The sequence below is a fragment of the Daucus carota genome, chromosome 1 (assembly GCF_001625215.2).
Source record: "Daucus carota subsp. sativus chromosome 1, DH1 v3.0, whole genome shotgun sequence".
Taxonomy (NCBI): Eukaryota; Viridiplantae; Streptophyta; class Magnoliopsida; order Apiales; family Apiaceae; genus Daucus; species Daucus carota.
Window position 1 is genome coordinate 48165080 of NC_030381.2, and position 12550 is coordinate 48177629.

General features: G+C 37.1%; 2 protein-coding genes across 3 annotated transcripts; one reads left to right on the forward strand and one right to left on the reverse strand.

Annotated features, from left to right (window-relative positions):
* Window positions 1-1611: 1611 nt before the first annotated feature.
* On the forward strand, window positions 1612-5339 carry LOC108205109 (pyruvate dehydrogenase E1 component subunit beta-3, chloroplastic). 2 transcript variants are annotated; one of them, XM_017375022.2, is made up of 4 exons: window positions 1612-1977; window positions 2093-2187; window positions 2294-2337; window positions 4155-5339. In XM_017375022.2, exons 1-4 carry the CDS (start codon window positions 1875-1877, stop codon window positions 5125-5127), a joined length of 1215 nt encoding a protein of 404 aa, XP_017230511.1. In that variant the 5' UTR covers window positions 1612-1874; the 3' UTR covers window positions 5128-5339. The 2 variants fall into 2 exon arrangements, with proteins under 2 accessions (XP_017230511.1, XP_017230433.1); XM_017374944.2 differs by having other exon boundaries at window positions 1653-1977; window positions 2090-2187.
* Window positions 5340-9408: 4069 nt separating this feature from the next.
* On the reverse strand, window positions 9409-11907 carry LOC108196216 (9-cis-epoxycarotenoid dioxygenase NCED2, chloroplastic). Its single transcript, XM_017363408.2, has one exon. It carries the CDS (start codon window positions 11334-11336, stop codon window positions 9606-9608), a length of 1731 nt encoding a protein of 576 aa, XP_017218897.1. The 5' UTR covers window positions 11337-11907; the 3' UTR covers window positions 9409-9605.
* Window positions 11908-12550: the final 643 nt, after the last annotated feature.

Consider the following 12550-nt stretch of genomic DNA (forward strand, 5'->3'; position numbering starts at 1 on the left):
TATTGACTAAATTATAAAAAATGAAAATGCAAACCCATTCCAAAATTCTTAGATTTGATTTGATTTTAATATTTGAAACATGATTAAATTTGAATTTCATAAAATAATTTAACTTTAGATTTGGATATGTTACCATCCAACCCGACACGATATTATCTTACTTCAAATGGTCTAATATTCAGATGTGGGCTTGTTTGACCAAGTTTTTCTTCTGAATTTATAGGCTTATAAATGAGAGGCAACTTATTTCCCTGATAGCGGCGAGCGAAATGGGAGTAGTTTAAAACTGTAAAAACGAGATTGTGGGAGAGTAATACAAGCGTCGTACTGTTAGGCGAAGCGGTGGAGTACTGCACTCTGGATGACGAGAGTCCAGTAGCCGAAAGCATCTCTACCTTACGCTCTGACCCAATTACCATGGGGCACATGGAGTCCTGTGTGAATCAGCAAGGATCGCCTTACAAGACTAAGGCTATGTTTGGGAATCAGCGGTTAGCTGTTAGCGGATTGAATCAGATGTTTTGACTAGCTGATTGAAATAGATGTTTTGACCAGCGGATTGAATTACCGGTTTGTTGTAAAACTGTTTGGTAAATAACTGTTTGATGTGCTTTTTGTGACACATACCCAAACCGCTAACTTAAAAAACTCCTCAAAGTAGCTTTTTCAAAATTAGCTTTTTGAATCCAAACCTCTATTTCAATCCGCTAAATACCAAACACCAATTTTAGCGGATTAGTGGTCAAACCTTTAAACCACCTCAAATCTCTAATTTTGCCCCAAACCTCTAACTTCCAAATAGTACCTAAATACTCTTGGGTGACTGAAGTAGTATGGAAAGGGTGAAAAGAACCCCCATCGAGAAGTGAAATAGAACATGACACCGTAAGCTCTCAAGCAGTGAGAGGAGCCTGGGGTACTGACCGCGTGCCTGTTGAAGAATGAGCCGGCGATTCAGAGGCGTCAAGGGGTTTGTCTAAAAAATTTATAAGTCAGAACGTGGGAGTTGAAAATTCTAATTATTTTAGTAACTTATTTTTGTTTTTGAAACTTGATTTTACAAAATATATAATATTCATTTAAAAAATAATTCATTATTATATTAATGATTTTTGTACCTAATAAATTATAAATATTATAAAAATTAGCCTAATACATAGGGGGTGTTTGGGGAGGGCTTAAAAGCCCAGCTTCTGGATTATAAGTTATAAGCACTTATTCGTACCGTTTGTGTAAGAAGTCAAGAAGCACTTATAAAAAGCTAGGAATGCTAGCTTTTGTTTCAGGATTTCTACTTATTTGCCAAACACTTTAACCACTTATAAGTCTTAATTTACTTCTAACTTATGCTCCACTTATTTATTTTAAGCAAAAAACACTTATTTTAAGCTTACCCAAACGCCTACATAATTGAAAATTACTTTAAACTAATAATTAACATCTAACATACAAGTAATAAGTACTTATTTCATTATTTGGATTCAATCCAAACAGCCCCTCTATTTTTCCTTCAATGCATTGCGGCTTAACTAGAAACCTTTTTTTTTTTGATAAACTTAATAAAAAAAAAAGACTACGAGAAGGGAAAAGGAAAAAAAAATGAAAACAAGAAAAAGCAAAAGAAATTGAGTTGTGAGTTGTGAGGTGTCGATGGAAACCAAGTACAATCCAACTCACCATCAACCCTCTCTACTCTCTCTCTAGAAATCATCGTCTAACTCCACATCCCCCTCAGTTTCTCCGCCCCTCTACTCTCTCTACTCACATCTATTCACCCATTATATATATATTTAAACACTTTCACACATTACCCATTTTCCTGTGATATCAAGCTTCACAATCTTGGCACTCAGCTCTTCATTGGAATCAACCAAATGGCTTCGATTTTCCAAGGAATCGGAGCAGCCACTGCTATTTCATCATCCACTTCATTTGATTCCAAGAAATTAATCTTTTCTGCGCCAAGATTTCACTTGGGTATCAGTTCTTTCTCAAAATATGTGTCTCATTTTTGTTTCTTGATTATTTTTGTATTCAATTTGATATGGGTTTTTCTTGATGATTGATTTGGGTTTTCTTGTTGTAATAGCAGAGAAAAAAGGGAGCTTTTTGGTGGTGAGATCTGATGGGAAGATGAGTAATGGGATTAGTGGAAGAGCTGAAAAATTAGTGACCAATGCTGTTGCAGTTAATACTCTATTCTCTTCTTATGTGTTGATTTGCATGTTAATTATGTTGTTTTGTTTTGTTTTAGAGTTTTTTTTAATAATTTTAATGGGTTTGTTATTCGCAGGCAAAGGCTGATGCACCAGCAGCATCGACAACTTCGAAATCTGGGTAAGCTTTGTTATCTGTTTTAATACTGATTGTGATTGTTGTAGAAATGTGGTGCACTTTGGCATTATTAAGTTTAAGTAGCTGTTTTGTGTAAAATTCTTTTCGGTGGAAATGTTAATTGAAGACTTCTGCCACAGCTGAAGGCTTAGTAGCTAAAGTTGTAGTTTTTTAGTATACATTTCTGTTCACCATATAAAGAACAAGTTTTTTTGTGCTTCCACAAATCGTGATAACTGATAACTGTGATGACTTTGATACAGCAAACATGCGATTTAGAAACAACAGTGGCTGCTTTTTTTAAATGCTTGAATAGGACTAGTCTAATATTATTCAGTGCTTGTTTAGGACAAGAGTGATATTATGCGGCATTATTTGCTTTTTCGTTTATATGGTGGATTACACTATTGTTTGATAACTAAACTATATTTTTGGGTAGACACAGTCACACAGTTAGAAATTTAGAATGCTATTCTTAGATATGTACTGTTTGTTTTTTAGGATGTACTTGATGAATGATGGAAATTAGTAATGTTACGTTGTTATATGCGTAAGGAACTATAGTAGTCTAGAAGCACCGTTTGACAGTTTTCTCTGTTTTTTGCACTACTTTGTTGTAACTTGTAAGGTTACAATATTGTTGTAGGAGGTGCTCTACCTTGATGCATTAAATCTTTTTCTGCATAAAACTATTTATAACGTTACAATAGTGTTATAGGAGGTTGTCCACCTTGATGCCAGAAAACAAGAGTCACTGAGAGGTTCTTATAATGTTCAGTTATTTTAAGCTTATATGGCATGCCCCCGCACCCATATCCAATTATTTATCCACATCCTAGGAACTAAATTTTTAAAACAAAGGACCCGACAATTGGATCAGTGCCCATGTCTGACACTTGTACCCAAGTCTGGTTGACACTTAACATAGTTTCCAAGACAATACAATAAAATGCTTATCACTTTTTTTTTTCTTTCTCTTGAAGTATTGTTATATTAAAGAGTGCATAACCCCATCATGTGAATATTTTATATATATCTTGGGTAAAGGCCAATTGCAAAGTTTTTATTCCTCTGACAGATACCTCCATTGAGGCTTTAAACATCAGCCTCTTGTTACCAAGAGGAGATAGGTATCTAGGTCTGGCAGAATATGTGAAGTAATCATCTGGCATTCTGGCTATACATAAAAATTATTGTTTTTCTTAATGTTTAAGCTCCTTCCACTAGCCAACTCTTGGAACTGTTTGATACATGGAGCAGATAGGCTATTAGCTCTTAGTGTATACTGTATATATTCCCTTTGCATAATGGAAATTCTCTGTTATCTTTTTTTTTAAAGAGATATTGTTCTGGTAGATAATTAAAATTATCACTTGGAAGTTAATGTTTACACAATCGATCCTCTATGCTTGTACAGTTTGCATTCAAAGTATCCATCATAAGTGTCATTGATTGTCAATGTTATGCTAGTTATGCTTATGAAAATGTTACCCCCCTGATTAGAATTATGAGTCTCCTAACATTATCTATCCATTAAGAGTTAAATTAAAATCTTGTTCTTTTTTGAGGAACTTTCTGCATTAGTCACTCTATCAAGCATTGCCAGGATATTCTATATAACATCATTCATGTCACATAACATTCACAACTAACTAAATGCTAAATGGAATATGTTTATATTTTATTGTACATAAAAAATGTTAATGGTCCTCTAAAAATTTTCCATTAGAGGTTTATTAAATTTTAACTTCTGCTAGTTCTTGTATGCTCTCTAGTTAAGATCTGTTGAGTATCTAACGGTACATTATATTCATTCTCAGGCATGAGCTTTTGCTATTTGAAGCCCTTCGTGAAGGTCTCGAGGAAGAGATGGACAGAGATCCTCGTGTTTGTGTGATGGGAGAAGATGTCGGTCACTATGGAGGTTCATACAAGGTGACCAAAGGTCTTGCTCCAAAGTTTGGTGATCTCAGGGTACTTGATACCCCGATTGCTGAGAACTCTTTTACTGGTATGGGGATTGGAGCAGCCATGACTGGGCTCAGGCCAGTTATCGAGGGAATGAATATGGGTTTTCTCCTACTTGCCTTCAATCAAATATCTAACAACTGTGGCATGCTTCACTACACATCTGGTGGACAATTCACCATTCCAGTGGTCATCCGAGGGCCTGGTGGGGTCGGCCGGCAGCTTGGGGCTGAGCATTCACAACGTCTCGAGTCATATTTCCAGTCTATTCCAGGAATTCAAATGGTAGCATGCTCAACACCATATAATGCCAAGGGGTTGATGAAAGCTGCTATCAGAAGCGAGAACCCTGTCATACTGTTTGAACATGTTCTGCTCTATAACCTCAAGGAAAAGATTCCTGATGAGGAGTATATTTGTAATCTTGAGGAAGCTGAAATGGTTAGACCTGGGGAGCATGTAACAATTCTAACATATTCCAGAATGAGGTATCACGTGATGCAAGCTGCCAAGACTCTAGTGAACAAGGGGTACGATCCTGAAGTTATTGACATCAGGTCACTAAAACCATTTGATCTCCACACTATTGGTAACTCTGTGAAGAAAACTCATCGTGTGCTGATTGTGGAGGAGTGCATGCGGACTGGTGGTATTGGTGCCAGTTTGACTGCTGCTATAAATGAGAATTTTCAGGACTATCTGGACGCACCAATTGTATGTTTGTCATCGCAAGATGTTCCAACTCCTTATGCTGGAACTTTAGAGGAATACACTATAGTGCAGCCTGCACAGATTGTGACCGCCGTAGAGCAGCTATGTCAATAAGCAGCACAAACAAGTCATGTCAGTCCCCGTTCCCGTTCTTTATAATATTTAAAAGTGCCCAGGGTCGTAGTTTACTGTTACATTTGGACTTGTTTTAATTTCACATATTTTCAGGTTTGTAGTTGTTTTATTGTGTCGAGAAGTTTTCCTTTGTTTTGTTACCCTTTGTGCTGTTCAAAGGATTTATTTATGCCTAATTATGTTTTCTAGCAGTGCAAATCACAGACGATCTACACACACCCGCACACACTTGCTTTTCCCTCTTACCCTTCAATTGTCGTTGCTTGAGTAGTATTGATAAGAACATTTACCTCGGAGCTTGATGTATTACCCTATGATCCATATGCAATTGTGCGTGATTATATGGTTTGAATAGAAATAGAACTATTTTGTTGGAAAATGCAGGGTGATTATATGGTTTGAATAGAATTAGAACTATTTTGTTGGAAAATGCAGGGTTAAATAAATTCAGTTTCCGAACGTGAGACAAGCTATTGAGCTTGATCTGCAAGATTTTGTGCTCGGATGAGAGTGGTTATGTTGATTGGCTATATTTTTAATAATAGTATGTTATTATTATTTCAAGTTGTTATAAATAGAATATATTGTTTTTAATATGATAATAGATGATATGGAATCTTGCTTTAGGCCTCTCTAAGGGTAATCAAATATAGTCAACCATTTCATATTGGCTATATATTTTGCTAAGGAGAATGACCCATTGGAGTGCCCTTTTTTTTTTTTTTTTTACATATTATCTATATTTTCTATTCATGGCATGTCACCTATACTTTTTGTTAAGGGTTTCATTTTAACATCAGAGCTGTTCCGGCATGCGGTAATCCTTCAATTTGCGAGGAGAGCATGGGTAATGTTGAGGCAAAAGATGCTTTAATATGTAAAAATCTTTCAATTTAAGCATGGACACTGATAAGGCATGGGAATAACACTGTTGAGGGGTTAACACAGTTCGAACAGGATGAACGGGATGTCAAGAAGAGTGTCAAAGTGTCACGTGACATGATTTGACATAACAATCTTGTTGGATGTTAAATACTCTATGTAACTTTATATAATTATAATAGTTATACTCAGCCTTATCTCAGTTTTTCTACTTAGCCCTGGTGCTTACAGCCTACAGGCTGGTGGTGTACGAATTAGAGCCCTAGTCTCTTGTAGTATTTTCCTTTGACATATATATACACAAAATTGAGGCGCTTTAGTTATTAGATCCGATTCAGCTGCATTAATCTATTATCTGACATGATTTGGCAATCTTTATTGTTCTGGTATTTTGTCTGATTCATGCCAAAACATATCTACCTGTATAACTGTATTCCTTGGTATGAAGTCTGAATGTGGGTGATACATTCATGAACATGGCTTTACTGCACTCTCGGCTATGTTAGTCTTTTGACTTTTTAGCACGTATTTTTAAGTCTTACGACTCAAAATTAATCCCAACAAGAAACAACTTGCATAATGTGATGCCAAATACCTCCTATCATCTATTTTGTGTCTGACACTTGCCTGCCTTGATTGCATCTTGGTTGAAAAGAACATGTTAATGTCAAAGATTGAAAAAGCAGCAGAATCAAGTGTGAAGAGCTTGTCTGAACCAAGTTGTAAAGTAGTGCTGAAACATGCTTCTTTCTACATGGCTAACCAGTTGGGCCATGTATTGTTTCTGTGTCTGCTATTCAAACCTAACCTACGGAATCGAAAGTAAGGCGTGACGATAAGCAATGAAAATTTTATGCAGATCGATCTTACATCTATAGCTAACCTTTTCTTTTATAGAAATGACCAGTCTCTGGCAATGTGTGGATCAGCTTGTGCATTTAGATCTTTTTATGTGAACTGATAGTTGCTGCTACATGTGGTTTCGATTAGTGTATATCTTCTAGCGGATCTTCCGACGTAAATATGGGTCTTTTGTTTATGCAACTAGGTTTGCGGCTTACATTGAACATACATGATGCATCTTCACTTCATTTTTGTATTCTGCAATACATTCTTGTCCGATCATATTCTAAATATATGATCTACAAGTTGTACTAATTGCCGTAAATAAGTATGCCACTGCTGAAAGATTATTTTTATGTGTATTGATTATTGAAAGAGATCATCTCACTGTATTCTGATTTCATAGCTAGATGGGCACTAGAGCCGCTCAAAACCAACCGTCTAAATCGACTGAAATAAAAAACATGTCGAGATAAAATCGACGGATAAAAGACAGTCGACTTTGATGACAACAACGTTGTTTTGTTTAGCCGGTAAGACTTTGACCGAATTAAACCGATTGATGCACAGTGGTCGGTTTCAGTGTCGACGTCTCGAAAAAGTCGGATATTGGAGAGAAAATTTGAAGTCCGACAAAAAAATTGGAACAAATTGATGATCGAAAAAAAGAAAGAAACAAGAACAGTCAATAATATCTATCGAAATCGAACTAGAGAAAAAAATTTGGAATTGATCAGTAATCGGAAAAAATAAATGTGAACAATATCTGTCACAAATCACAAAAATGGTTATTGGGATTACCAACACTTATAAGCTGAATATATACGACATTTTTTTTTAATCTGATTAATCGCGCGGCCTAAAAGTATGGAAAACACTGTTGTTTAAATCCAGCGAACACTTGACTTAGAAATCAACACCTAATTTGCTCGGGAGGACTGAGATATAAAACAAGTTGAAGGACAAAGTGGCTTTGTTGTGTCGAATACGGCGAGTAAGAAAAGCGACCCGACATCTATTCACCTCATTTCTATGTATTCACGGCCTTGTCCAATTCACACCCGTTCACTTTTCAAGCCATTGACGGCTGAGCTTTTGGACTCGTTTTAGTTACACTTTTGTAATATAGTTTACACTTAACGTGGACTTGACGTCAAACAAAATATATCATGCATGCCTCTGTCTCCTATTCCCTTTCTCTTCAAATACAGTGATAACTGATAACCCTCGAACAGTTAATTCTCGACATCTTGTAAACGACAAGGCGACGAGGGCGATAAAATTAGAGTAAGAGCACTTCGGTCCAATTCGCGTTGCGCCTTTTAATATCGAGAAAAGATTCGTTTACCATAATTTTCAGAAATAATATCGAAAATATCATATTTGGGAAAAAAGAACCGAAATATCATTCATTAACGCCAGATAATCATAATCAGCGTTTTGATTTTTGAAAGAAAATGATATGTCGTTCTGTATTTAGTTTGAAAATCACAACAAAATGAAATAAGATCTGACGTTTTAAAATGAAATAGTGTTTAGAGTTTCAAAACGCTAAACGATCTGATATTAGGAAGTGAAAGATGAATGAACGCCGCACGATTTAGCGTTTTGAATTACAAAGAGTGATATTTGAGCTCATATTCTCCGCCGATGACATTTGGACCTTATCCCCACGAAAAGTGATAGATTGGGCCAGTATGTACATGAAGGGCATAAGACGAAGGGACGAAAACACTGCAAGAAATCAAAACGCGGAGATACTACAAGGAACCAGCTGATCCAAGACAACAAACTACGGAAGGAAGAAAACAAACGGATAGCTTAAAGCATGTGTGGATCCATGTTGAAAGTGTTGGTTTGAGAGTAAGTTAGATTGGGACATGAAACAAAACTACAATAAGACCACATGGAACTTTTAGGTGCCTGCATGGTAGTCCCCTGCACGTACTGCTCTCCCTTTCGTTTTCACTTGTGCCTACTGTCGCCGCACAGCCAAACAATCTTGTACAAACTTATGGACCTTATTCATTCGCCGGTTGCATATAAAGACATTATGAACTGTAGGTTTCGTCGCGAGAATTGCATGTCCATCTCAATTATTTGGCCTTTTCTCATGTGACTAAGATATTGATAGAGCCACTAAATCTAATTACTATATTACTTATCATAATTTAGCCTAGAGTTGATATCACTCCTTCCGATAACAAGAGGTCGAGTAATTGTTTTCAGAGACGTATTTGTATAACCTATGTAATTGAAAGGAAAAGAGGTCGAGTATTTGTCTTTGTAGGACATATATAGTGTTTTCGTAATTGAAAGGTAAAAACAAAAACTCTTCTCACGATAATAAGAAGTCGAGTGATTGTGTGTGACTTCCGTAATTGAAAGGAGATGAGGTCGAGTATTTGTCTTTGTAAGGACATATGTCTGTGGTTTCTGTAGAGGGAGAACAATCAACTACAGTCAAATCGAGTCTTATACACACAAGGAGTGGGAGAAATGTAAAATTAAAATTGCATATGCTTGTCTTTAAATTTTCCCATTTAAAGGAACCAGCTGAGCTGCAGTGCTACTAGCTATATTTGCAAAGCTACAAGCTTTGATCCCTTGAACTCCTCTCATATAATTTGTGAAAAGAAAAAGGAACTCAAAATAAACATACAATGACAGTTCACAGTAGTAATTACCTAACAAAATTTTACTGTAGTTTTACACTGCACACAGATTACTCTCTATACTTGTTGAGCTAATTCCTCAGAGCTTATGTATGTCCCATGAAAACCATAAGGTACCCTTGAAGGAAGCTTAACTGATGCTTCTAAATTCATATTCATCGCGTTGATGATCTGAAGTTCAGATTTCCATGTCTTCTCATCATGAACATATGCCATAATATATCCATCATCTTCTTTCTCCGAATTCAACTCCCTTGGTAAAAAAAATGGCTCCCCACCATACCTCATGTCACCGTAGTTAAACTTCTGTATATCTCCTGTTACCAAGTCCACTTTTGCTATTCCTGACACTTTAGGCCATGGTTCAGCTATAGCCAGATACGCGTACCTCGTTTTCCGTCCCAATAAGTTCCGGTTCACCATTCCTGCCTCTAAGTTCACTTGTTCGTGCGATGAAATTATTGGCCTACAAGTGGATTTTCCTGTCTTTAGGTTGAGCCTGATTTCTGATAAAATGCTCTTTAAATTTTCTTGGCATTCGTTGAAAATTGAATCAGGTGGAGTCATGCATGATCCGATTACTACGATTTCATCAGATTCGGGTTCCTCCCATGCATTCCATATATGGTAGCAGAAAATCTGTGGCAATTCGATCCAATTTATTTCAGAAGAATCTTTAGCTTCTTTGGATAGAATTCCAAACCTACACTTCTTGTTCTTGTCATATATTACTGGAGATCCCCCCTTGATCATTTCTCGAAACTTAAACACCATTTGCTGGTCAGGAATCACCACGAAATTTTTAGTAATTGCAAAATCATGCATCATAGTGGGCGAATCCAGTGGGATTTCTACGTCAGGAGATTTCTCTCCGTCTGTAGAAAATTTAAAATACTTCAGATAAGGCTTCTTGACAACATCATAACTTAAGGCGAACAGCTCTCCAGTCACTGGATCACGCTTAGGATGAGCGATCATTGTTGACTGGAGCTGTTCATCAAAATCAAACCGTCTAACAGTCTGTAAATCACCAGAAGGCTGGACTCGAACTTGATAAGGAAGGTCATCCTCTGACATGGCTAAAAGCCGGCCATTAAAATACACAAGGCCAGCATTAGCCACGCCTATCCCATGGCTATGATCAATAAGGCCGAACAGCCCTCTCATGTAGAAGAGCACTAACCGGGCTATCCCAGTGTGACCATGCAGCTCGCCTATTGCTTTAGGAAACACTGCACGGCCTAATTCTTTTTCTTGAACAAGTCTCTGTGTTTGTGTGAGTTTGCACGCGTAGCTAATGGAATTACCATTAAAAGTCACCGCGTGAAGCATTCCATCACCATCAAAAAGATGGTGACCTGCTACAGGCTCAAACAGAGGGTTAGCTCCATTACGGACGTAGACACCGTGAATGCAATCAGGGATTGTGCCAGAGAAGGACAAGTTATGTTTAACTGGTTGTTCTGGTACAGGGGCAAAGTTTCCAGCTATTTGGACACGCGGATCACAAGTTCTGGAAAGTTGGTGCTTGGTTTCTTTAAGAACTATAATACCCTCCATAAAATCTGAAGCTATAGCTGCGGCTCTTTGCAGTAAGTTCCATCGCGGAGAATGGGATGTTTTGATGAGCTGTTGATGATTATTACAAGAATCTTGAAGGTAGGAGGGGATCTGAGCACTTCTAGAGGCCTTTTTTCGAAAAGAAATATTTGTTTTTGATGGCAATGTGATGGGATCAATTTTGGAAGAATATGCAGCAGCAATAGTAGCTGCTGTACAAGAAGTCATGTTACAATATTTTCCAGCTGAAATATGTAACTGAGAGAGAAAGAGGGGAGAATGAGAAGAGGTATATATATAGGGATGGGAAAGGTCGAAGGTCTACTGAGAGACAAAATCTCAAGAGAAGAGCATATAGACTATCGACATTTTTTTACTCCCCCCCAACACTAGTGGAAGCGTTGTTAAAAACCTGAGGCGGATTCTGACCGTGATCTGAATCCGCCTTTTAGAATCAGTTGGTTAGACGGGGATTAACCGGACAAATTTTAATACTGTTAAATGAAAAATATAACTTTTGTCTTAATCCCCGAATTTATAGTTCTAAATTTTTCAAAAAACTGGGTGAACGACGCCTAGATCGAGCTCTGAAACACCGGCGAAAACCTCATATGCAGAGAAAGGGTTGGGAAAGTTAAACATGTAAGTGAAAATACATGCGTCGTCGTGTATAGGAAGGCAGACAAAAGTGATCACGAGCCTGCAGGTAGATAGAACAGAGACAAATATCACGAAAAGGCTTGTTTTTACGTATGTGAGCTCCTAAATCACATTTTGAAATCCACATGTGCTGTGATAAATATCTAAGATACTTCACTCGTTACAAAATTTCCTAATCTGCTACAAATTAAAGAAGGTTGCATTAAAGTTAGACCATTCAAGTGATCGATGATTGAATTATCCAATAATTAACAATAGTGATCAAGCAAGGAGCTTTCGTATTTCGTTATCAGGTTGTGACCTTGGGAGTGGGAGGCTTGCGTCCATTTGGAAAAGTGACAAGACTCGAAAGATAACTAAATCTGGCCTTTTAGTTATGCAATAAAACATAAAAATTTAACAACTTGATAATTAGTTTCAAATTTCGACCGTTGTTTTATGCACACTCATTTGCTAGAGTAAAGCCATTTTGGGAGAGCACAAGGAAAGAAAAAGAGCAAGAAAGCCGTATTCGATGCTCCTCCAGGTATTGTCAACAGACCGAAGAAACTGTTGAATCCCATACTACATTCAAGATCATCAGTAGATTCTGAACATTTGTACGAGCACAACATTTGTTCCAAATAACGGTTCATACCCTAAAATTAACAACTGGTATTAAATAAAAGTAAGACGACTTGCCTTGTAAAAATGTGAAGAGGGTTCTGAAGGCCATCCAGTATTTCTAAAACTTCAAGGTGTTAGGAGAAGGGTTTGCGAGGATCATATTGTATTCTAACACA